We start from the raw sequence: 25,514 nt of genomic DNA, 5'->3' as shown, positions 1-25,514 counted from the left end.
AAAGTGAAAATAACTCATGTCAGAAGAGGGTAGAGTTTTGCAAATCCAGTTAAAGATAAGATAGTCGAAAATTTAGTGTAAGGGGGCCTCATGTCTGTGTTCGCCTTGGGCCCCAAATTGCTAAATCCGCCACTGCTGATCAGTATTACAGTATTTACAAAAATCTATATCTACAGAAAATATCTAGAAAATGTGCTTTCAAAGCATCCACTCAAAGCTTGCATCGCTATACTATTGCAGAAAAACAAGTTTTAAGATGGTCTGTTTGCACAGTTTACTTGTGGATAAAACTTATTTAAAAAATACGGATGCATTCATATTTGGTCAGCTGTTGTCTGCAGAAGAACCAACGAGAATCCGGTGGAGACACACCCTAAACAGGCAGCTTTAACCATCGAGCTCCGGCCAGCAGCTCAACAACAAGAGTAAACCTTCACAAACAAGTGGGAATGTTCACTACAGGTAAGTCAGAATATAAATAATTTAAATGAGCTGGTAAAATGCTCAGAAAAGCAATGTATTTAACATCTGTTGAACTTTTTGAAGAGCAGACGGACGGGAGAAACTATGAATGACGTAACGCGTCACTTCACTCCACACCCTCTTTGCTTTCGATTCTTGTCTTTTTAAATATTTTGAGAAAAAAACATTCCATAAACCTTGCAGACTGCTAGAAAGATACCGGCAGAGCGAACCAGAACCGGTACAGTGTCTGCGCCCGACTTCGACTTAAACCCCTTTACCGGCCGGCGTCAACAGTTAGCTAAAATCCTCACGCTAACATACCGGAAACACATGACACTGACTTTCACAATAAAACTACAAAGCCATGCCGCAATTTTCAACTGCCGCAATGAATATCTTACATGATATAATTTGAAAGTTAAAACAGGATGTGCATGCATGTGTTTTTCCTAGTTTGAACGTTCCCGAGTTATCCCAGCAGGGATCAAAACCAGCTAAAATACACACTCATCCAATGAAGTGCCAGAAATAAGTGCGATAAAACTCGCGAAAACCACCCACCGTGCTGTAAACAAAGAAGGTGGTGCGGCTGGGAACTGGTCCGCTATCTGTCAGAGGTGTCACCGGTCCGCCACCGGACTGAGCTGCAGTCGGAGCTCCGTGTGATTGACAGCCAGCCGGTCCTGGATCAGCCTCCCATCCGGTATCCTGATTGGCCGCGGGTAGACGGGCCTCTGGCTAGTTCCACCAGCTGCAAAATGTTCCATTTTTTTAAAATCCACAAGTTATCTCTAGATTTTTATATTTTATTTCTAGAATCTGTATAAATTAAATTTTGGAATCTTGAATATTTGAGTATTTAAATTTTTTTGTAATTCTGTGTTATGTTTACTTGTATTTGTACTCTTTACTATTTACCCCTGTTGTGAATATAATTGCTGCTGTTACACCTAATGTCCCGACTAAAATGATATTCTATTCTTTTCTATTCTCCATACTTATATTATCAATATTTTTTACTTCACACCGCCCTGTTTCTGCTGCGAAAATGACAGAAAAAATACATAGAAAATGTACAAAATGTGATAACATATCAAAGACTCCATCCAACCACCAGGGGCGGTAGATCTCAGTTTTCTACAGCAATTTAACGGACCGGAAGTGAGTTGTCAGAACCGGAAATGGAGACTGCCGGATTAGGAAGCTAGGTGTTAAAATTTACAACAGTAGATTTGGATGACATAAAGCTAAATTTAAAGACAGGGATTTCGCTGTTTGCCAGGTGAGTTACAATATTAATAATTGCATTTTTACTCGTTAAAAGTCCTTTATTTGTCTGAAGTTAATGGACGCGTTCACGTAAAATGGGCTTGGTTCGGTCTAGCTTCAGTATTAATTTGATTCAGTCACTTGTTACAGTTTTTCATGTCTGAGTGTGTGATATTTTGAAGCGTGACCAGATACTAAAGCAGGAATATTTTTTACCTTTAATACAGCTCCACTAGCTAAATGGCTAGTAGGAGTAGGATGTTGTTATTGTTACAGTTAGCGTTAGCAGCCATATTTGTTTTATTTTTTCTCTTTTATGTTAAAAAACTATGTAGTATCTGTCTTTAAAAAATGCAAAAAATAAAATAAAATAATTCCAGACCCTTGGACCAGTGGTTGAACAAACCCATTTTTCTCCTGTAACTAAACCAATGTAACGGTGTATAAAGTCAGGTTAAATATCAAGTTTACATGAATCCGTTTTAGTGCAGACTAGTTTGAATCAGCTGTGACGTTTTTGTGATTCACCATAAAGATCCCGCCCTAAAATCGGTCTGATCTCTGGGAAAGAGTCATGTGAAAATAAAGAAAAGTTAGATCTAGAGCCTTTAGTTGTCCAGTGGAGGTGAAGCTGTTATTATTTAAGTATGGCTTTGAGTAGACGACATTCTTACACACCCAGGGTGAGTAACAATGGGTTTTAATAAAGTCCTAAGACACAAAATAATATTTTGTAATAATGGATTAGATAAATAACAATTGATAATTGTAATATATTACTAAAATGTAAAAGAGCTTGTACTCACCATACTGTAGACGTAAGAATGAATCTTTTTGCATAATTTGTTATCATCAGATCAAAATTAAAGCTTTAAACTCAGCTACAAGTGTAAACATATTCTCTTGAGGGCATACTTTACTGATAAGTTTGAATCAATTTGCATGTGTTTTCCCCATTAGTTCGAAGTTTGTCCCTCAGTATCAGGAAAATTTAAATCCTGTTATTCAAAAACAGATGTGAGACGAGTTTAACTGAGGCAGCAGGACTTCACGCCTCTACAGCTTCTTACCAAAGACCTACTTTGTGCTGAATGAACATCTTTGTTATTTTTTTAGGACGTTTGTTTTGTCCCGGGACATATGACTGGGTTTCTGAGAGACTGAGAGTTTCTCTGTTCTCCTGCACCCTGAGGACTCTCCTGTCAAATATTGCTGCTTATATTATTATTATTATTATTATTATTATTTTGCTTCTGCTTAAGCATTAAAATGATTTTTTAAAATATAAATACTCAAATTTCCTTTCCATGTCCCTCAGCTGACCAGCCCATTGATCAGCAAAATGAGCAGTGGAGGAACGGTGGAGAGTGTTAAGCCTCCAAAGGTTGGTCTCTTTCTCAGACAACAAAGACTAAAACATGCAGGGGTGCACAGATTCATTAATGATAAACACAAGTGGTGTTCGATTAAAGGTCACAGCTTCTTATCTTCTTGTCCTTAGCTCGGCTCGGTAGTCGAGGTCACTGGGAAGGGCCAGCGAGGAACTGTTGCCTACATCGGCGCCACCCTCTTTGCGACGGGGAAATGGGTCGGCATCATCCTGGACGAGCCCAAAGGGAAGAACGACGGCGCGGTGCAGGGCAAGCGCTATTTCACCTGTGAGGAAAACCATGGGATATTCGTCAGATCGTCCCAGGTCAGTGAAATAAGAACGACTGGATATGATGAAGAATCTGCACTCGTAGAGATTTAAAGAAGGTTTTCTAACATCAGACTCTAACCTTTCTTATAGGTGCGTTCAGTTGTAGAGAAAACCCAATTTCATAAAATATCAGATGGGAGATGAAGGATTTAACGTCAGCTAGTTTAAAAATACTTTTCTTGAAACAGATGTTCTAATACCTTTACCCGTCATTGCATGGAATCAAGTTCACCAGTGATTGTCCAAACTGTGTTTTTTTTTTCTAACTGATGTAATCTAAAACAAGAGGTAGATTGGGCCCCATTTTCCTGGACCTCTCCCTGAGTGTTGTTTGTTTCCTGACATTGACTTAAAATTCCTGCAAGGTGGTGAAGTATTTCGTACAAACACACACACACACACAAACAGCAACACTTCCTGCATTCATTAAAAATGACGAGTGGCCCACCACAAGAGTCAGGGTACGGTGGACTGTGTGTAGAGCTCTCTAAGGGAGAGGATAGATGAAGGTTGAATAAAAAAAAATCCAGATGATCTAGCAGAAAAACGTGAGTCAGAGACACAAACAGTCCGACTGTTGCAGTGAAAAGACACATTTTTCTTAGACTGAACGATAACCGAGCCTACTCTGAGATGGGTGAAGATATTTAACTGAATCAATGAGAACATCTTTGTACTGATTTATGAACAGGCTGACAACAAATCCAATTTCTTCCTTTATTTTTGCTCACATAATGCTACAGTGTTTAGTTTTAATTTCACTGTAACTAGAGTCTGGTTTTACCCGACATTAATCATTTATGCACACCTGTGTGTCCGCAGATCCAGGTGGTGGACGACGGCTCCGGGGCCACCTCCCCAGAGGCCCCTGAGTCCGGCGTGGCAAAGACACCCAAGCTGAAAGGTGAGCTTCAGCATCAGGTCTCCTTGTGTTTCTGTCAGTGGTGGAAGGAATACTTGATTATTTTACTTAAGTAAAAGTACAGAGTTTTAGTAAAGTACTTGTACTCCATTACGTTCCACTGGTTTCTAAGACCTAAATAAACAGTGCTGACAGGAATCATTTGTTTGTTTATTTCCAGACATTTCTGAAACTCCCAAAACAACCAAGCAGGTAAAAATCAACAACCCATTGACACTTTTACTTTATTACTTTGTATTTTATTCTGTGACTTGTTGGTTTTGCACCGAAGTTAATAACCTTGTAACATCCTATTGGTGAGTTAATAGAAACGTCAGCGCTGAAACGGTGTCCAGCTTTTCTCTGGGTCATCTTCCTGGATTGTTTTTGACTAAAACCTTTTTGTCTCCATTATTTGTCTGTTCTTTGGTTTCTGCACAATAAGAGGAAGTGTCTAATTTACCTCTCTGGTTTGGGTTGATTTTTGCTTTTCCTAAACAGACTCCAGTGAACTTTAAGAAGGTACCGATCTTTTAATCCAGCTCTTCTGCTTCGCCTGCGTTGCTGTTAATCACACTAACTCTTCTGCTTTGATCTGTTGGCATTAAACGCACCATGTCACAGTTTCACACGAAAACGTAGTAAATGCTTTCAGAAACGTGAATAAAGCTTATATAATAGGGAGCCTATGTCTCCTCCCATTCCGGTCGGCTCACGGGTCCCCGGAAGAAGGACAAAATGAATGCAAGTCAACGGAGCTAAAAACGCTATTTTCTAACCCGCTTAGCCTCACGCCCTGGATCACACACATGTTGTACTGCTATTTAAACGAAAAATAATGATGGGTGTTTCAACCATGCCAGTCACGTACTTTGAGATTTATCAGCTTGCAAAAGTTCATAATTAGCATGACTACAAACTAGAAATCGGCACGTCGCATATGTGACGTCACCACATAATCTTCTCTCCCCAAAGTGGCTGCTGCTTACCAAATGACCAGACTTATGATGGTTCTTTCCTCCTGTGGGATGTTAGCTTAACTTACAGTTTTTTTTTCCCCTCAGACTTCTCCTTGTCTGGTTCGATGACGTCACTTTTGTGAAGCGCATTTGTAGTCCTGGACTTATTTTCACACAAAACATAAAATAGCCCCCCCCCCCCCCCCCCCCCCCCCCACTCCCAGTTCGAAAATAAGCGCGTTCTTGGTATCAAAATGTGTCTTTAATATTCACGGACATCATATGTGAAATCCATGGCACAAAACAAGCGGGATTTGAAAATAGCGTTTTTCGCCCCGTTGACTTGCATTCATTTTTTCGTCATTCCGGGGACCCGTGGTACGGAAGTGACTTAGGCTCCCTAAGTATTTCCTTTGCTTGAAATGGAAGTCTGCCCAGTGTTTTCTACTGCTGCATGGATTATATGTCTACTTTTGTTGCCCTAAATCAATGAAAATGACTGTGCTAGATGCTGCATGCAGTCAAACTAATAACAACTAACACTGATTAATATGCTCTAACTTTCTTCTAATCTCCTATTTGTACTTCATGGCTGAATGTGTGTGAATATCCTTGCGGGTGTGTGTGTGTGTGTGAATCCATCCTCCTTGTTCCAACTCACCTCCTCTCCAGTCCTCTACCCGCCGTTCCGCAAAGGTGAGCTTGTTTCCAGCAGACAGGGCAGCTGAGGTTTATCTCATGTTTGTGTAAACAAACACTCATAACCATTTTAAGAGCTTTTCATTTTTTATCTTGTCTGTGAAGATGAGTAAAAAAGCTTTGTGTTAAGAAATTTTCTCTTATTTCTGGTCTAAAAAGAAAAATGTTCTTATCTGCACAAACGGCACTACTTCAAAGAACTTACATTTAGTTTTTTTGTTTTGAGTAAAAAAAGAAAAACAGCCAATGGGGTAAGTACAAGTTGCGTGGCAATAATTCCTGAAACTAGCAAATATGCTGGTGAAGGTTCTAAGTAAAAGTAAGAGAGTAAAGCCTGTGGAGGTGAAGCGAAGAGCTAAAACCAGAGTGAACACCAGCTCGGTCTACACTAGTCTGAGGGAGCTAAAGGAAGCTATGAAATCACGGGCTGATGGTGACCTGGCTTTGTTGCTACTGGACTTGTACGTAATAATGTTTTTCGACGAACAGTGTGGATCTTTTTACTTTGGTTTATTTTTGTAGTTTGCTAATGTTAGCATTAGCTCATTGTTAGCACTTGCTACGGCAGGCTGCTGCAGGGTTGTTTGACAGTTGAGATTCCTCTTTCAACCAGGAGGGAGAAGCAGAAAACTTATCAAGTGTTGCTTTAGGAATTCAGGCCAACCAAGATCTTTTCTCTTACTCAAACAAGAAAATGAGATCATTTTTAGTAATATTTACCTTAGTAGTGCAGTTTTTGCAGATAAGAACATTTTAAAATAAGTCAATATGTGAAAACAAGGCTTCTTTTACTTTCTTAAAAGTCAGTTTTTGCAGTGTGTCAGCGGTACGGGAACTAGTGTAGCTAGTCTCCTACATCAGATCAGTGGAAATAAGCAGGTTTATATCAGGATTAACTAATGAAGTCTCTATGATCTGTGGCAGTGGAGCATTCCACGCCTAGCACCCGCCACCTCCCTCCCTTCCCTCCTGGCCCGCCCCCCTAGTCGCTCCAGTCTGATGCTCCGGGTATGTTCTTTTGTGTCATAGCACCGTTGGTCTCACCTCACTGGGGGTGGGTGTGTGGAACAACACCAGTCGTAGCTCTCGGTCTTCACTGGACTCACAGTGGCAGGAGCTTATTGACAGCTAGAACGTCGCCATCTTGTGAAACACACCTGTCTGTGTCAACAGGCGTCTCGTGAGAGCCTTTCGTCCTCTCTGTCTGGAGATGTCAGCGAGACGAGCCTGTCCTCCCAACAGGGTGCGCTTGGGGCTCCTGTCACCCCGCAGCCTAGTGGGTCTCCTCCTCCTGCTGCTCTGGTGCCAGCCACTCCCAGTAAGGTAGGTCTGGGATCACTGGGAAGCACTTCAGTTTTTCCATCCCGTTCATTTTGGTCATCAGCGTTTCTGTTTGCCCAGATGGAATCTGTCGTGTCCAAACAGGTAGTTTATTACGGCTACATGCATGCTAGCATGAGCTTTCTAACAAACCCAACATCGGGTTGGGGGGGGGGGGGGGTATTACCCATAATGCACCTCTTTGACACTTGACTGTCATAATGCATGTTACTCCTTTGGAGAAAAACTTCAGAATTCTTCGCATCAGAGGGAAACGACTCCATGTTTCTCTAGTTGCTTCTGTTATCCTCAGGAGGAGGAGTCACTGCGAGCTCAGGTCAAGGACTTGGAGGAGAAGCTGGAGACTTTGAAGATGAAGCGGACGGAGGACAAGGCCAAGCTGAAGGAGCTGGAAAAATACAAAATCCAGCTGGAGCAGCTCCAGGAGTGGAGGACCAAGATGCAGGAGCAGCAGGCCGAGCTGCAGAAGCAACTGAAAGAGGCCAAGAAGGTACAGAGAGGTCCTAAATGCGTTGCCGTGCTCGTCTTTCTTCCTGGTTTGAACTTTTTTCTAACTTTCTCTCTTCTAAGGAAGCGCGGGAGGCCCAGGAGGCCAAAGACCGCTACATGGAGGAGATGGCGGACACTGCAGATGCCATAGAAATGGCCACGCTGGATAAAGAGATGGCTGAGGAGCGAGCAGAGTCGCTGCAGGTGGAGGTGGACTCGCTGAAAGAGAAGGTGGAGGAGCTCTCCATGGACTTGGAGATCCTGAGGCATGAGATTTCAGAGAAAGGTGCAGGGGAAGAGCTGAAGAGCATGGCGAAAACTCCAGAGATGTGTTTTCTCATCTTCCATTCATACTGGTTCTCATGCAGGTTCAGATGGAGCAGCGTCCAGCTATCAGGTCAAACAGCTGGAGGAGCAGAACAGCAGGCTGAAGGAGGCGCTCGTCAGGTAACAGGAGGCTCTTTACTAAATAATAACACACTTTATCTCCTAAATCTAGTAACAATCCCTCTCCTGGTCCTCCTCAGGATGCGGGATCTGTCTTCCTCTGAAAAACAGGAGCACGTGAAGCTGCAGAAGCAGATGGAGAAGAAGAACACAGAGCTGGAGACTCAGAGGACTCAGAAGGAGAAACTGCAGGAGGACCTCAAACAGGCCGAGGCCACGATCGATGAGCTGAAGGAGCAGGTAGGAGACTTGATGGGAACGGACGTAAACACGTTAACTCTGGTAAAAAGAGGAAGAGTCTCATTTAGTTACCTTCACTAGGTGGATGCAGCTCTGGGCTCGGAGGAGATGGTGGAGACCCTAACAGAGAGGAACCTGGACCTGGAGGAGAAAGTCAGAGAGCTGAGGGAGACGGTCACCGATTTGGTCCGTGCTGCTTTCCTTATTTTTGTTTCTGTGCTGTCCGAAAGTGTTTTTATCATCCAGTCGTTGGACCTGCTTTATTTCTGCGCTGACAGGAAGCCATCAACGAGATGAACGACGAGCTGCAGGAGAACGCCAGAGAGACAGAGATGGAGCTGAGGGAGCAGCTGGACCTGAGCGGAGCCAAGGTCAGAGAGGCTGAGAAGAAGGTGGAGGCTGCTCAGGAGACGGTGGCTGATTACCAGCAGACCATCAGCAAATACAGGGAGCTCACTGGCTCCCTCCAGGTGAGGAGGTGCAACAGGAAACACACCTGGTCTGAGTGTGGGACACGCTGACGCTGTGTGAACGGTTCTCTGATCACCAGGAGGCCAACCGGGAGCTGATCAGTCAGCAGAGCGCTAACGCAGATCAGCCTCAACAGCCGGTGGCGGAGCTGTTTGACTTCAAGATCAAGTTTGCCGAGACTAAAGCGTACGCCAAGGTAGGAGGTCAGAGGGCGTGTCCTTACCTTCTCCTCTAACGCATGAGTTCACCCTCTCTGTGTTCAGGCTATAGAGATGGAGCTGAGGAAGATGGAGGTGGCTCAAGCTAACAGACAGGTGGCGCTGCTCACCTCCTTCATGCCGGACTCCTTCCTCCGCCACGGCGGTGACCACGACTGCATCCTGGTGCTGCTGCTCATCCCCAGGCTCATCTGCAAGGTACAAAACGGTTGTTTCACTAGCATAGTGGCTCTTCGTCCATCTTGACTGGTGTCTGTTCCTCTCTAAGGCCGAGCTGATCAGTAAGCAAGCCCACGAGAAGTTTGACCTGAACGGGAATCTGGTGCAGGGAACGGCGCTCAGAGGACCTCCAGGCGAACAGCGCAGCTTTGCCTCAGGGCTGGTCTACTCCCTCAGCCTGCTGCAGGCCACCCTGCACAAATATGAGCAGTCAGTATTAACTCCAGCTGCACCACACACACTTATTTAAATAGAAACCAACCACTGCCGTTGCTCTGCTCCAGGGCACTGAACACCTGCAGCGTGGAGGTTTTCAAACGCATGGGAACGCTTTACTCTGAAATGAGCTTCCACGAACGCTCCCTGGATTACTTCATTGACCTGCTGCATAAAGACCAGCTGGATGAGACGGTTCAGGTGGAACCGTTGACCAAGGCAATCAAATACTATCAGGTAACAGTGCTGTCCTTCAAACTTGCAGGTTGTTTTGGGAAAGAAACGATAAAATATTTTAGTGTTCTGATTTAAAAATTCCCAGCGCTTCTAAAACAATATCTACTGACATCTCCTATAAATAGAGAATTATAGTCTTGTTTCACCAACCCCCACTGGCTTCAGGTTTGAATACGACAGCCACTCCCCCTGTTGTCTCAAAGACCTATAGCTTCCCCATCAGACCACCCGTCCCTTCGCCGGTGGTCTATCCTTACATTTTTTCAGTTTCTGGTCTGCACACACAGTAGTAGAGCCATTTTTTTACCTTCTGGCTGAGTTTTGGCTTCTTCATATCACCACACCAGATCAGGCTGACATCAGGAGGGCACCACAACCAGCTGTTTGAGGTCTCGTTCACTCAGAAACTGTTATTATCCGTCAGAAGGAAATGGATGGTAAAACACCTGAGTCACAAAAGGCCAGATTCTTCTGCATAACGGGGGGAATTAGTATTCATGACCTTGGCTTGGGGCTGCCCACAAGAAGGCTGTTGTTGATTTAGCATCCAGGAGATGTCATTTAAAATCATAGGCTGTCCAAGGAAGGTCCCGCCTTTCCCACCTCTGATTGGCTATTTCATTTAAAAGCAAACCATCTTCCCTTGCTGCAGGGTTTGTATGTCTGCAGCTGCAGCCAAATCTAAATCGTAAGATCTTGAGGAGTTTTTTGAAGATAATGTGAACTTGGCGCTATAATAACATTCTGTCCTGTTTTGCAACAAACCACTTTCAGTTTCTTTCATAAAAAAAACCCTGAAAAATGCCAAATGTGAGCTTGTAATAAATCTTGTTGCAGTGACTTTATATCTGTTGGCTCTGAGGCATTGAGGTTATCTTATGTCTGCACTTTTATAGGTGAAGGCTGTTTGCATCTCAATCAGTCAATCAAAGCTTTATTTATAAAGCGCCTTGCTCCCTGCCAGGGAGCCCAACGCGCTGTACACAGTACATAAGAAATTTAAATCACAATGGATAAATAAATAGATAATAAAAGCAATTAAAATAGAGCAAAGAGGGCTAAAACATTGAAGTAGAAACAAATAGATAAAACGAGGAATAAAGTGACCAATAAAAACAGTGAATAAAATCAACATGAAAGAGGGTCGACCTCTAATGTGTTCAGGCAACGCGGAAGAAGTAGGTTTTCAGGCGACTGGCAGAGATAGGGACAGCCTAACTGAGGGTGGCAACTGGTTCCAGAGTGACGGGGCTAGGACTGAGAAAGCCTGGTCCCCACGAGTCAGACACCTAAAACGAGGGACAGCGAGCAGGCCTTGGTCAGAGGAGCGCAGAGCGTGTGATGAAGAATGTCTGTACAGGAGCGTGGCTAGATAGAGGGGTGCACCACCCTGAAAGAAATTGAAAACAAAAACCAAGCATTTAAAGCAAGAACGATAACAGCCCGTAAGCCAGTGCAGGGAGGTCAGAACCGGAGTGATGTGGTCCCATTTCCTGGTCCCAGTCAGAAACCTGACATCACTGTTCTGCACAACCTGTAGGCGACGCAGTGATGACTGACACAGCCCTGCATATAGAGAGTTGCAGTAATCATGCCTAGAAATTATAAAAGCATGGAGTTGGGCTCTCGACAGCACAGGCTTGATTTTTGAAAGGCGTCTCAGATGAAAATAACAGGACTGGATCACAGAGTTGATGTGAGCATCAAATCCAGAGTAAATTTTTACCCCCTAACTGGTGACAACTGGTTTTGAGTAGGGATAAAGAGGGCTGAGAAACAGGGGTGAAAAACAGTGAGCTCTGTCTTTCCCCCATTCAGATGCAGATAGTAGGCCATTAACCAAGACTTCACCTCGTTGAGACAGGACACGAAGGACTGGATAGAAAGACCTTTCTCTTGACACAACGGAGAGTAAATCTGGCAATCGTCAGCGTAAAAGTGGAACAGTAGGCCATGTTTACGAAAGATTGACCCTGGAGAAAGCAGATAAATGGCAAACAAGAGGACCAAGGATCAATCCCTGCGGGACCCCCCAGCGGGGACCCTCCCAGGAAGATAAGACATCCCCCATTTTAACACAGAATGTCCTGTTGTGGAGACATGATCTAAACCACTCCAAAGCAGACCCTTTGATCCCAACCCATCGTTCGATCAAGCAGAATGAGATGGTCAACAGTGTCAAACGCTGCCGTCAGATCTAACAACAGAAGCACCACAGATGTACCCTGATCTAGTGATAGATAGATATCATTTAACTCTGTGCTATAGCCAGACCTGAACCCTGATTGGAAAACCTCAAACAGATCAGAGTCAGCTAAATGTGAGACCAGCTGCTGATAAACAACTTTCTCAAGCAGTTTTGATGTAAAAGGCAGGGTAGAGATAGGCCTGTAATTATCGATCACAGAGACATCAGCACCAGGTTTCTTCAGGGTCGGCCGAAGAACAGCTGCTTTCAAAGCAGCTGGGACCACACCTGTGCTGAGGCTCCCATTGATAATCTGTGACTAAGTGATGGGCCAAGGCACGGAAAGGCAGCCTTCCAGAGACGAGGAGGCAGAACATCAAGTGGAGAGCCAGATGGCTTATGCCTCGCGACAAGCTCAGCTCAGAATAAGAAACAGTATTGAGGGAGCTCAGGGTGGGTGGTGATGGAAGAACTGGAACAGGGTCGATAGAGGTACCAGAAATCGCTGCTTTAATGCCCGATACTTTGTGAACAAAAAATTTGTGAAAATCTTCATTTTCCAGCAGCAGTAGAATTTCTCATTGTTTTAAATGTGTCATTTAATCAAATTTTAACTCAAAGATGATTATGATTTAGACCTTTTTTCACAGGTTTTCATTATTGCTGGGCAGAATATGGCTTTATTATACTATGGTTGTCAATATATAGACCTTTCCACCTTATTTTCATGCTAAAATGACACTAGTAACGTCACCTGATGCACAAAATGTCAACGCTGAGTCAGATTTTGAGAAATAAATGTAACCTTTAAAAAAACAGTAAAATTTGTGTCTTTGGTACCAAACAAATAAACTATATTAAAAACATTGAAAATAATTTTTAAAACATTTTTATGCAGATGTTATTCAGGAACATAAATGTACATTTAATTAGGAGGTATGGCCAATATATAAAAATGGTAACTATCGGCCTACCCCTACGTGTGACCCTTTGAGGTCATGGAAGAGGAAATATAAATGAAATGCATCTTTATTATGGTTTATAGTTTTTTTACTTGTACTCCTTTAGTCAGGGTAAGGGTGTGCATAACTGATGTTGTACAGATATTTTTAAAATTCAATTCAAATTCAAAAATACTTTATAAATCCCAGAGGGAAATTAGAGTTTCAGTACACACAATTCTGAGATCAGCCAAACACATGACAAGAATCGGTGACTGTGGTCATTCGCAACCCGAGTCGCGGATTGGGTCAGGTGGAGGGAAAAAAAAGGCACTTCAGAGTTACCCTCCACAGGGAGGACAGCTTTGCTATGCAAAAAAACACCTCAGACAGAAATGCACAGACTTCAGACATTACACAACATAAGTGTCCACTAGGTGGGGTGGTAGGGTTTGGGACTCCCCTCACGTCAGTGCATGCAGCCGCGATAAGCAGCGCTCGCCACCTTCGTCTGGACAGGGGGAGGAGGTCATTGGGTTTAGAGGGCACAGTGACTCCTGGAACGATTCAGCGGCTTTCACAGCTCGCAGGCCCACCCAGAATGGGATAGGGAGACAGAGTTGCCATGGCAACGGCAGCATTCCACATTTCTTCTGAAGGAATATTCGTTTCAGCCTCAAAGGCTCAAGGGCACCAGATTCAGATAAGAAATTGTTTTGGGGCCAGACAGAGATAAATTCTTCTCTGTCTTAAAGTTCCGTTGGTCCTCAACCTCTCAAAGTCCAATCCAATCCGTGCTGATTCGTCCACTCGCTCCTTGATCGCATCCATCTTTTTTGCCAGAGCCTGAATCTCAGCCAAAGTTCCAAGCTTACAACTCATCTAGAGTCTTTGAATTCACAGCGTGGTGTAATCCATCCCTGAGCTCCGGAAAAGAGCCAATATTCCTCGACAGCTCGTTAATTTTCCAGTAAGCCAGGTAACCTCCCAGGCCAAAAAGCAGGAAACCCGACACCAACATCACGAATATCCAGACGTCTTCAGAATCCTCTACAGACAGTTGAGATAAGCAGATCAGGTTCCACTGTTTCCAGGAGTCCACTCCATGATATACCCAGCTGGATCTGTCCCAGAGGAGCTCCCGGGTGCCCCTTTCTTCCGTTCTCATTGTTGAGAAAATTTTGTCAATCGTGTTGAGAGACCAGCTGACCAGGTCCATTTTTAATAATTCCAGTTTCCAGAAAAAATGTACAAGCGCCGTACACCCAAAGACAGGCAAAGAGCCTTGGGGATAAGATAGGGAGGAGAGGAGGAAAAAAGCATCTGTACTCTTCAAAGAGCCGGAAGAAGAAATCACTGTCTTCTCCTGTAAATGCAGCGCTAAATCACTGGAACAAACACTAAAACCACATTAAACTGTAAGCTGAAGGGCTGTTTTGTTTCATCTCCTAGCAACTGTACAGCGTCCATTTAGCCGATCAGACGGAGGACTGTACGATGCAGCTGGCCGACCACATCAAGGTACCTTAAAAACATGAAATGTTTGCCGGTTGGATAACATTTTTATATATATATATTATATATATCAGTAAGCCAATCAGTAAAGTTTCATATATATATATATATTTCGTCCACCTCCAGTGATGGACGTATTAACTATGAACGTTTTATTATGGGCCTCAAAGCAGAACCTCGTCAGGATTCATTCAACTGGAAAACAGCTTCTCTTTTGCAGCCCGACAAAGCGGCCAATTCCCCATTAGTGGCCGACATCATTTAGGCAGCATGATCACTGAATTTACATCACAACCCAAACATATATATATATATATATATATATATATATATATATATATATATATGCATATATATATATGCTGTAAAGACTCTTGACACTAGTCAGTGACTCGATGCACTCTGCTGGGTTCCTTATACAGGAAACTTTTTACTGATTGGCTTACTGAATTGGAATGTTTATTATGTGAAGTGCCTTGAGACGACTCTTGTCGTGATTTGGCGCTATATAAACTTGACTTGAAGTGAATCATGTGACCTTGTGTCCTCAGTTTACCCAGAGTGCCCTGGACTGCATGGGCGTGGAGGTGGTTCGTCTGCGGGCGTTCCTGTCTGCAGGACAGGAGAGCTCCGGACTTTCTATCCTCCTCAAGGACCTGGACACTTCCTGCTCTGACATCAGACAGTTCTGTAAGAAGATTCGCCGTCGTATGCCAGGAACGGATGTGGCTGGCGTCCCTACCGCTCTCAGCTTTGACGCACCGGTAGGAAAACGCAGACACTGATGAAGATCTTATGAAATGCTAAAATAATGAAGGGTTTGAGCCAAGTGTCATATGTGACCCTGCAGGTGTCTGAGGCGCTGACAGAGTGCAGGAGGCAGCTGACCCGTGTGGTCGCTGTGCTGCAGGAAGTGGCTGCAGCTGGAGCTCAGATGGTTCCTTCACTGGGAGAACAGGAAGGTCTCAATGCTCTCAAACTGGAGGACATCGTCTGCAAAGTTGTGGAGCAGGTAGTGGTCCACTTAAACCTCACTGACAAGTGGTGGAAGTTTAGGACACAGACAAGCCTCCCTCTGCATTCTACTTTAAGGTCTATGGCTCTCACAGCATGGATGGTCCAGAGCTTCTGCGACAGTCCTGCAGCTCTGTCATTGCCACCATGAACAAGATGGCTACGGTCATGCAGGAAGGAGAGTATGATGCTGAGAAACCACCAAGAAAGGTTTGTCTGGTTGTTCCCTTCTTTTATTTCATCCTACTCTGTCCTCTAAATCGGGTTCTTGTGTGTTTAGACCCCTCCTGTGGAGATGAGAGCGTCCACCGTCAGGGCTGAGATGACAGATGCTGAAGGTCTGGGGGTCAAACTAGAAGACAGAGAAACGGTCATCAAAGAGGTCAAGAGGTCCCTCAAGATTAAGGTGACACAGCGATTAATGTTTGACTGTTGGAACGAGCTGAACCAAGAGGTGTGACCAAGATGTGCTTGTGTCCAGGGGGAGGAGCTCAGTGAGGCCCATGTCCGCCTGAGTCTTCTGGAGAAGAAGCTGGACACCTCCACTAAAGATGCAGATGAACGAGTGGAGAAGATTCAAACCAAGCTGGATGAGAGCCTTGCCCAGCTCAAGAAGAAGGAAAAGTAAGAAGGATTAATCAAGAGCATCATCTTTTTATGTGATGCTTTCTCCACCATCTCTCAGATTTAACACCTCGCTCATCTGCAGGGAGTTTGAGGAGACGATGGATGCTCTGCAGGCCGACATCGACCAGCTGGAGGCAGAGAAGTCGGAGCTCAAACAGCGCATCCATAATCAGTCAAAGATGACGATCGAAGGTCTGAGAGGTCCACCTGCCTCAGGGATTGCCTCCATGGTTCAGGGATCTACGGGTGGTGAGTCTGAAGCCTGATTGGATGGCTGTTACGTTTGTTTAAGCTTCTGATGAAATGGAATCCTGCTCCTCCTGCAGGTCTGTCTCCAACCCTGGCAGGACCAACTCAGGTGGTAGACTCTCCTCTCCTCAGGCAACAGGTTGAAGTCCAGAGACTAGGTATCAAATACCTCAAGAATGAAAACAACAGACTCAAGGTAAAGAAAGTCCTCATTTCCTTCAGAACTTTTCAGCCATAATATGAAGACCTTCATCTCCACCCCTCCAGACGGAGAAGCTCAGGGCTCAGCTCGCCTCCCTGCCCCCACTCTGCCCTCCTAAACTCCCACTAGCCTCTAGAGAAAGCTCCTCACCTCCAGAGGGACTCAACACGGGCATCTACCGTAGGACGGACCAGCTGCTAGCCACTCTGCTCAAGCTGAGTTCAGAGGTCAAAGTGGTGGACGTTTCTGGAAAATCAGCAGGTTTGTTATTTTACTTGTTGGCAGACGATCGTTTTCCAGCCTGAATTGATTTTCCTCCCTGGTCTAGTGAGCGCCAGCGCCCAGCTGCTGGAGCAGACTGCTCGGCTGAAGAGTCTCAGTGATGCTCTGGACAAACTCAAGGTAATGTCCTCCTCACCCTCTGTGGATAAAATGCTAGACACTCGCTCAGCAGGACCTTTTGTTTTAGGGTGAGGTAGCAGAGCACGTGGTGTCATACCAGCCTGGAGCAAAGGTGTCCTCAGACTTCGCCACATTCCCAGTGTCCTCCTTCATTAAGGTACTATCCTACAGAACGTAGAGCCTCAAAAGTGTCCCCAAGACAGTCATGATGATCGTTATCTTTGTGTCTCAGGCTAAGGACGAAAAACAAGGAGGAACCGTATTTGTGGGTCGTGTAGCCATTCCATGTGTCCGTGGTCAAGAACAGGTCCACCGTCTGGTTCTGTCCCGGCAGCAGCTGCAGCAGGTCCACAGTCTCCTCATGGTCTGAGGACCAGAAGAGTCTTCCCCATTTCAACAATCTTCTGATCACTTTAATCTCAGGAAACTGTCCTGTTGTCTCAGCACTAATCCTTCGGTCTTTGAAGTTTAACACATTTTTAGTCACATTAGATGTTTTCTGTCATATTTGCACCAACTGACTTTATAAAACAAACTGCGTGTCATCTGTCAGACATGAAAACCTGTTTGTATGTTTTCAGACAATAAAAGTTCACTTAACCCCGTTTCGGCTTCTTTACACACCAACAAGCTAGTTTTGGTCAAACTTTATTGCGGTTTACAGCATAATTTGTACACCATACCAGGTGTGGATGTTTAAAATCTAAACTCAAACCAGGACAGCTTTGAAAGCACCTGGAACCTAAAACCTCCCAACGGCCAAAGGAAACATTCCTGTACAAGTCAGGTGACTAGAAGTACGTAAAGACTCCTTCAGTAATAACCGTAACCATAGTGATTACGAGCTGGCCTGTAATGGGTGTACGGAGCGTAGTGGTGTCTGGCGTAGCGGCTCCTCATCACAAAGTCATGCTGCTGCTGGTAGTGCTGGTAGTCTCCGTAAGGCTCCAAATACTGCTGCTGCTGGTAGTCTGTATCTGAGTGTAACAGAGTAAGTCACGTTACATTTGCACCGTTTTTAAACGCGCTCAAACACCGAGGAAGGCGAATCTGCTGATGCTCTCTTACAGTTTCTAGACACTTTTTGTTTACGGCGACGTCTGCGAGGTGGCGGTACAGGCTGTGGTTGGACTTGTGCTTCTTTGTCCTCAAAGCTCAAGTAGCCATGAGGCAGAGAATCATCTAGGAAAATATCCCCGGAGCCAGTGTGACTTCCTGTAGCTGTGGGAGCACATGAGAGGGAACAGAGACCAGAGGAAATAAAGATGTCAAAGATCCTCTGATGAGGAAGTCTCATCCGACTTACCAAACTACACTGAATAAACACGAGATTTTCTTGTGATGAAAAAAATTAGCATTAATGTCTCATCAACCCTGCATTATTATTGCACTGATGTGGTGTGGCCAGCAGGGGGCTCTCTTTAAAAACAGCTACTTGTCATTCTCTGAACTAGCCTGACCAGCCCGCCCCATGCTTCCGTACGGGAACTTCTCTGTGAAGAATTAAACAGGACGAGTATGGCAGGTCAGGCCGACTCTGAACTGCTGGGCTTTACTTCGTTGTCAAAAACAGGACTTCTGTATCGTGTGAAGTCTAAACACCTGCTGAAATATCTCCTACAAATAAAAATATAACAGAATGAATGGGACCTTATTTTTAAAGTCTTTACCTTGACACAAAACCATTTAAATAAAGTCATGGAGGATGAATCAGCTGACGTTTAACAGGTGCAACTGGAGTTAAAATCTCAGTCAAGTAAAAATGTAGCCTTTTATTTTAGATTGTAAGTGTTCCTTAAAAGATGCCAATTAAATCAAATTAATAGGTCACTAAACTAGTTTTTAAATCATACTTTTGCTCAGTATGCACAACCCTTAGAGCGTAGTAGTGTGTACCTGCGGGTTTTGAAGCCAAGGTGTGGTCCTGCTTCTGGGAACCTCCAGTTTGTTCTGTGAAGAACACGTCAAATGAAACATGATTTAGTTCAACAACGGCAGCAGCAGACATTCCTCCTCACCCTCAGTGGCCTGTGGACAGTCCAGGATCACTCCCCAGGCCTGTGCCATGTGCTGCAGCAGGAGTGCGGTGATCCTACGGTGCGCTATGGCGTTCCAGTGGACTCCATCCTTCGTACGATGATGTAGGGCGAAGCGGAACCGGTAGTGAAGGTCCAGCACATCCATGTCGTAGGAGTCAGCCAGAGTCCCGCTGAAGAAGTTGGCTTCAATCACATCGTAACGTAGCTGTGGGGCTTTGTGTTGGACCTGGGAGGATGGGAATGACACACATTACATTTAAACACACCGATGCGGTTTCTAGATATGGTTAACTTACCTCTGGTACCAGAAAGCCACCTTTGATGCGCTCTGCTAGCGGCATGGTGAGGTTCCATATGACCAGTGATTCCTCTGGCAGCAGTTCCTTCAGCTCCTTAAACAGCTTATGCAGGTTCTCTTTGTAGTTGTCAATCCAAGCAGAATTATATCTGAACACACACAACTTGGTGTTAATCAGGAACAGGAAGCGATTCATTCTAAGTTTGGATTTCCATCCTACTTGGGATTAATCACATTAAATTTTAAACAAAAACAAGCCGTTTTCTCTCACTACTACGTATACCAGCCCATGGACAAGAGGACTCATTTGCAGTATTTATTCATTTCCTGGTTTTGACGGCCCAGAATGTGGAAAAGTGCTGCAACTCCAAAGTTAATGAGTGAAGAAGCTCGAGTCAGCTGAGAATGGAGGGGGGAGAGAAACAAGGTTACTGAACCATGTGCATGTGAGGAAAAAGACTCACATCAGGTTTTTCATAACAAGGTAATTTATTGATATTTTGATAGTGGTTGAAGGTCACAATCATAGTTTACTGCCTTTGTATGTTTACCTGTAATTTTATTATTTTCTGTAAAGAGTGAATTTCACCAGGTGATGATGTGTATTTTTCCTGGTGATAGCATGCAGTACATACCCAAATCATTGCAAGTAAGCAGTATTTTTGTGTTCGAGAAAGACTTTACCAACGGATGGCAATTAGGGTCAAAAATCCTGGGAGCACAATTTTCAAACTAGAAAAATGACAAGCACATCAGACTCCCTTTTATCACTGCAATGAGTGAAGAGGTAAATGAGTAAAGCGTTTATGAATGGTTAAAGGTTTATAATTGCTTGTTAGAAATCAGTAAATGCGTTTTGGCCTCACGGGCTCCAGTAGAAGGAAGCATGGTGTCTAGTATGAAGTCGCCCAGAAGCTATGTTCACACTGCAGGCAAAAGTGCATCAAATCCATTTTTCCCCCCACATGTGACCTATATCTGATGTTTTTATGACAGTCTGAACACGACAGATTCCATTTTTCCAAATCATCCGTGCCACTTGCATATGTGGTGCTGATCATGTCTGATGTTTCTGAAAGCGAATGGAGTCGGAAAGGTAATTTCACATTAAATCCGTCTCCTACATCAGAGTCAGCGGAGGTGAGCGTCGTGTGTTGACGTTTCTGGTGAGAAGCGCTGACAGAAGGATTCAGGAGTCTGTCTGGACATCGGTTATTTTAGGAATTAAAAATACAGGAGAACGAGAGCGGGAGGAGCTGCTGGAGCGAAGTGTCTCACCGGTCGAAGTCTCTGAACGGGAGGGGTAGTTTACAGTTTTTAAAGCGGTTTCTAGCGCAAAACGAATACTTGACAGGTGTGATCCTGAACCTGAGGTTGAACTGTCAGTGAAGCCTTTCACCTCACACCTTCGCCTCTCCAGGTTCTGACTCCACTGAGTGTGACTTCTCTTCTGCGCATGCGGGTTGCTTTGGGGCCGTGAAACGTTCACACGGGAGATAGTTTGATGTCGTATTTCAGTCATGATAACAGCCACACACAAAAAAATTGGATTTACTCAAAAAAAATCAGAACGGAGTATCAAGGCCTGCTGTGTGAATGTAGCCTTAGACCCGCTCCCATGCATTTTTATGGTTATATGTTACAAAGCCGCCAATGTTTTTGAAAAACTGGCCATTATTTAATTCATTTACCACAACATTTTGATGGAAATTTCCAGAGATTAACAGTTAAAATCCCCTGCAATGGACTGGCAACCTGTCCAGGGTGCACACTGCCTGTTTGCTCGGTGACAGCTGGAAAAAGGCACCAGCCCCCCTGAGTGGAAAAGCAGGTTAAAAAAACTAATGGATGGTGCTAAAAACTACACATTTTCTCTTTAGGACATAAAAGTCCCTATAAACCCACAATTACTGCATCTTTATTTAGCTCAAAGAAGTGGGTGTCACAGTGATGAATGGTTACCATAGTAACAAAATAAACAATTCCCCAATTTTATTAAGATTAATTAAAACACCAAATATTTCATGATTTGATTATTTTATTAGTTATTTATTTGATGTGTCTGTATGTGTATTGTCTGATGTGCTCCTCCACTGGAGCTTATCTACCGACATGGTGGTTAAAGTGCTTACATGACGTTACAAACCACCTAATGGACCCTTTGATGGCTCCGTAACGACTAAAAATAACCTTTTCACGTCCAACAAAAGGTTCAGTTAACCTTTGCCATCTGTGTGTCTAACCCACCTGGAAATATCCCAGACACAAGAGTTGATGATGATGACATCTGGCTTCAAGCCCCGACGGAAGTCCTCCATGATGCTTTGCATGTACCAGGAGAAGACACGGGTCACAAAGTAGAAGCGGACCATGTGGTGATCGGATCGAAACTCCCGGACCTCTTTGTACTCCGTCCCATTGGTCATGACATTCAGACAACCGCCTTCCACCAGTCTGTCCTGCTCGAAGCTCATCTCTCCCTGTAGGAGTAGGTTCACACCAGACAGAACTCTGCTTGGTGCCAGAATTGTAATTGAATGAGGATTTTAACTGAATTACAAACAAAATCTTGCGGGATATCTCTAACCCTTGGCCTATTTAGATGGTTGTTTTTATTTGTTTACACATTAAAATATTTATTTCTATCTAGAATTATGATTCAGTTAATACTGGGCTGTTTGATTTACTGTTAGATCTTATGATGTAGATGTTCTGCACTTTGGTCACGCAGCTGTTTTAAAGGGCTTTATAAATAAAGTTGGTATTTATTACCTTCAATGGGGAGCCTTCCGCATCATGGGTCCCCGGAAAAACGAAAAAAAAAAAAAAAGAGAAAAAGAATGCAAGTCAATGGCGCTAAAAACGATACTTTCCAACTTCACTCGTTTTGTGTCAATGGTTTCACATATGATGTCCGTGAATTTTAAAGACGCATTCTGATACCAAGAACGTGCTTATTTTCGAACGAGGGAAACGATATTTCAGGTTTTGTGTGAAAATAAGTCCAGGACTACAAATGCGCTTCACGAAAGTGACGTCATCGAATCAGACAGAGAAGTCTGAGGGATAATAAATCTCAAAGTACGTGACTGGCGTAGTCAAAACATCATTACTTTTAATTTAAATTGCAGTACAACATATGTGCAATCCAGGGTGTAAAGTAAAGCGGATTAGAAAATAGCGTTTTTAGCCCCATTGACTTGCAATCATTTTTTCGTTCTTCCGGAGCGGTGCGGAAGTTATGGGCCATTCCCATCTGTACCGGGTCGGCCCGGGCCGGGTAGCGTAGGTTGTTTACATATCTGGGTGGTCTGGTATTTTTCCGGGCCAATCAAGGCTCATTCTCAGCCCTCTTCTCGAGGGGGTCTGCTTCAGGTCGACCAGGGCCAACACGCCCACTGCTGACAGCAAATTCACACCTTCCATTAGAGCAAGCCTCTGATTGGTGGGTAGAATCAGCCCACATGGGCTTAAGACAAGGATGTGTGGAATCAACCGGGCCAGGCTGAGGCCGACTGGGGCTACCCGGCCTGGGCCGACCCGGTACAGATGGGAATGGCCCATTAGGCTCCCTGTGCAGCTGATTGAGTGCATACCTTGCTTCTCAACTGACTTGCGCTGAGGTATCTGTCCATTTGCAGCAACAAAACCAGGTCCTTGTAAACAGACCGCTGAACTATGGAGGAAACACAAACGCTCCAATGGTCAGCGAACAAAAACAGGTTTGACCTCAAATGAATCCATTAGAAATCAGCTAGTACTTACTGGAGTCGCCCACCACCACCACATACTTGTTATGAAGCAGCTGGGTGGCCTGCTGGTGGCTCACGGTGTCTTTCTGTACCTTTTTTTTTTTAAAACACGATGAATATTTAGGTAACATTTGTAGTTTAACCATCAATATGATTCAACTCGTTTAAAAAAAAATAGGTTAGCATCAAAACAAGAAAACAAATCGCCAAAGAAACTTTTATTACACTAACACAAGCAGTAATGACACGGAATCGATTAAAATTATGAAAATTTACGTTGGCTTTTATAAACATAATGTGGAAAAAAACTCACCATTTTCTTTTGTTTAGCGCAAAACGGCAAATTTTCAAACATACAGCTAGCTTATTCGGCTAACGTTATTGACGGAGAGGCAAAGTTGTTCAAGAGCAAAAATCAAAAACTGCTCTTCAACTGGTTCCTTTTCACATCCTTTCACCAAGGAAAGTTGGAATAAACTCTGCTGACCGTTTGCTCATTAGTTTAGCACAACGGACTCACAAGTTAGTTCAAAAGACGCGGGTGGCGTTAATTATTGAGACGTTCAAGGACCGCCAGAAAACGTGTTTTTCCGAACCGAGGCCGCTTCAAAATGAGCAGAATTCTCATTAAATGTGTTTTACCGGCTTTCTGTTTCAATGTTCTTATTATAAAGTTGTTTTTTCAATAGTTAAACATCTCATGTAACAAAAATGATAAAAAAAAATTCACATTGAACGGATAATGCATGCTGAAGCTGTAAAATACACAAGTAGGTAGGGATCCTGAATGCTTCTTTAGCGGCAGAGTTGAAGGGTGGAAAAAGTACTTCTGACGTTTGTAGTTACCACCGTTCTAGTCTTTCTACTAACTAGTTGTTGTCTAGTATTTAGAAATGTATTTAATATTCGTCAGGGTGCAAATAAGTGAACAGGGGGCAGTGTTTACTGTCACACAGGAAGTCATGCTAATACATATCATAATATATATGATATCTATGGTTACACTGACTGTTCAGTATGTTTTTGTTTATTCAGAAATGTAACAGGATTTATTCTAATCAACTGCAATTGATTAACTTGTTTTAATTTTGTATTCCATTTGTGTTTATACATTATTTCATCTACAATAATACAGCAATAATTTTAATAATGCATACATGTTTACCTATTTTGTTATTAGAATTGTAATATTAGTTTATAGAAAAATGATATAAACATGCAATTATAGCAATATAACCTAAAACCATTTATATCAAATCCAAAATCTATAATGAATAATCCTAATATATTTTGATTAAATCCAGCTTCTAATCCTGCTAAAATGACATTTTCACTTTATCCAATTAATTTTAGTAATGAAATAAATATCAAAACCAAAGACTTTATGAATAAATAATTCACTTTCACTGATGTTTAAATATTAAATGTATTTAGTGTCTGGATTTCAAGTATTAGCAAATCATTGTGTTCAGTTTTTAAAGCAGTTTCCCAACTTTGTAAAATCTAAGGGTGTAACTTGAAATGGACCAAACTTTTAAATTATTTTACGAATTTATTTATTTATTTTGGTTTAAAAATCCATCCATTCATTTTCTTCCGCTTATCCGGGGTCGGGTCACAGGGGCAGCAGCCTAAGCCGAGAGACCCGGACCTCACTCTCCCCAGCCACTTGAGCCAGCTCTTCCAGGGGAATCGTAAGGCATTCCCTGTCCAGCCGAGAGACATAGTCCCTCCAGCATGTCCTGGATCTTCCTTTAGGTCTCCTCCCGGTTGGACATGCCCGGAAAACTTCATCAGGGAGGTGTCCAGAAGCATCCTAATTAGATGCCTGAGCCAACTCAACTGGCTCTTCTCGATGTGGAGGAGCAGCGGGTCTACTCCGAGCCCCTCCCGGATGACAGAGCTTCTCCCCCTTAAAGTTATGAACAGAATCAGCGACAAAGGGCAGCCATGGCAGAGCCCAACTCTCACTGGAAACGAGCCCGACTTACTGCCGGCAATGCGAACCAAGCTTGGGCACAGGTTGTACAGGGATCCAACAGCCTATACAGAGGGCCTAGTACCCCATACTCCTGAAGCATCCTCCACATCACTTCCAAGGGATGCTGTTGAACACCTTCTCCAAATCCACAAAACACATGTAGTTGGGCAAACTCCCACGCACCCTCCAGGACCCTCCTAAGGGTATAGAGCTGGTCCAGTGTTCCACGGCCAGGACAAAAACCACAACAACAAAAAAACGACCCTGCAGCTGCAGCCGGTCGGCCGCCTCAACAATGGTGGCACGGAACAGGGCCAATCGGACTCGATGACCTTCATTTCCCCAATATATAAACCAATAAATAATTTTTATGTAGAGCAATTTAGGATAAAGTATGATAATGAAAGCCCAGATCTTGAGAATAATAAAACAT

At 43.7% G+C, this 25,514-nt stretch overlaps 3 protein-coding genes across 14 annotated transcripts in view; 1 reads left to right on the top strand and 2 right to left on the bottom strand.

The window, feature by feature from the left end:
* The window catches only part of tdrd7b (tudor domain containing 7 b), a 42,763-nt gene extending 41,164 nt beyond the window's left edge, over positions 1 to 1,599 (bottom strand). For 2 of the 3 annotated variants that reach the window (XM_015946276.3, XM_054747413.2), the window contains exon 1: positions 1,027 to 1,599. The gene's annotated coding sequence lies outside the window, so the exon portion shown is untranslated. Of the gene's footprint in view, positions 1 to 659; positions 780 to 1,026 lie in introns of those variants that run through there. The other variant, XM_054747412.2, reaches the window with a different exon arrangement.
* LOC107376939 (dynactin subunit 1) lies at positions 357 to 17,611 on the top strand. 10 transcript variants are annotated; one of them, XM_054747403.2, is made up of 32 exons: positions 357 to 462; positions 3,053 to 3,118; positions 3,236 to 3,430; positions 4,259 to 4,340; positions 4,519 to 4,550; positions 4,839 to 4,859; positions 5,969 to 5,992; positions 6,920 to 7,003; positions 7,169 to 7,318; positions 7,397 to 7,420; positions 7,629 to 7,826; positions 7,907 to 8,111; positions 8,194 to 8,272; positions 8,353 to 8,512; positions 8,594 to 8,698; positions 8,791 to 8,982; positions 9,063 to 9,179; positions 9,247 to 9,399; positions 9,470 to 9,630; positions 9,705 to 9,873; positions 14,455 to 14,523; positions 15,069 to 15,281; positions 15,368 to 15,529; positions 15,610 to 15,741; positions 15,812 to 15,937; positions 16,013 to 16,155; positions 16,241 to 16,407; positions 16,485 to 16,603; positions 16,675 to 16,870; positions 16,938 to 17,011; positions 17,079 to 17,168; positions 17,244 to 17,611. In XM_054747403.2, the coding sequence occupies exons 2-32, from the start codon at positions 3,077 to 3,079 to the stop codon at positions 17,379 to 17,381; spliced, it is 3,822 nt and encodes a 1,273-aa protein (XP_054603378.1). In that variant the 5' UTR covers positions 357 to 462; positions 3,053 to 3,076; the 3' UTR covers positions 17,382 to 17,611. The 10 variants fall into 10 exon arrangements, with proteins under 10 accessions (XP_054603378.1, XP_054603377.1, XP_054603379.1 ...); XM_054747402.2 differs by lacking the exon at positions 357 to 462 and adding an exon at positions 1,615 to 1,747; XM_054747404.2 differs by lacking the exons at positions 357 to 462; positions 4,839 to 4,859 and adding an exon at positions 1,615 to 1,747.
* Positions 17,612 to 17,643: 32 nt separating this feature from the next.
* fam113 (family with sequence similarity 113) lies at positions 17,644 to 23,643 on the bottom strand. The gene is made up of 9 exons (XM_015946279.3): positions 23,414 to 23,643; positions 23,114 to 23,192; positions 22,945 to 23,024; positions 21,596 to 21,828; positions 19,347 to 19,497; positions 19,030 to 19,276; positions 18,908 to 18,961; positions 18,080 to 18,232; positions 17,644 to 17,988 (listed from the first exon to the last, which is right to left on the bottom strand). The coding sequence occupies exons 1-9, from the start codon at positions 23,453 to 23,455 to the stop codon at positions 17,825 to 17,827; spliced, it is 1,203 nt and encodes a 400-aa protein (XP_015801765.1). The 5' UTR covers positions 23,456 to 23,643; the 3' UTR covers positions 17,644 to 17,824.
* Positions 23,644 to 25,514: the final 1,871 nt, after the last annotated feature.

This window comes from Nothobranchius furzeri, chromosome 2 (genome assembly GCF_043380555.1).
Source record: "Nothobranchius furzeri strain GRZ-AD chromosome 2, NfurGRZ-RIMD1, whole genome shotgun sequence".
NCBI lineage: Eukaryota > Metazoa > Chordata > Actinopteri > Cyprinodontiformes > Nothobranchiidae > Nothobranchius > Nothobranchius furzeri.
This window is presented reverse-complemented; position numbering and strand designations above follow the sequence as displayed.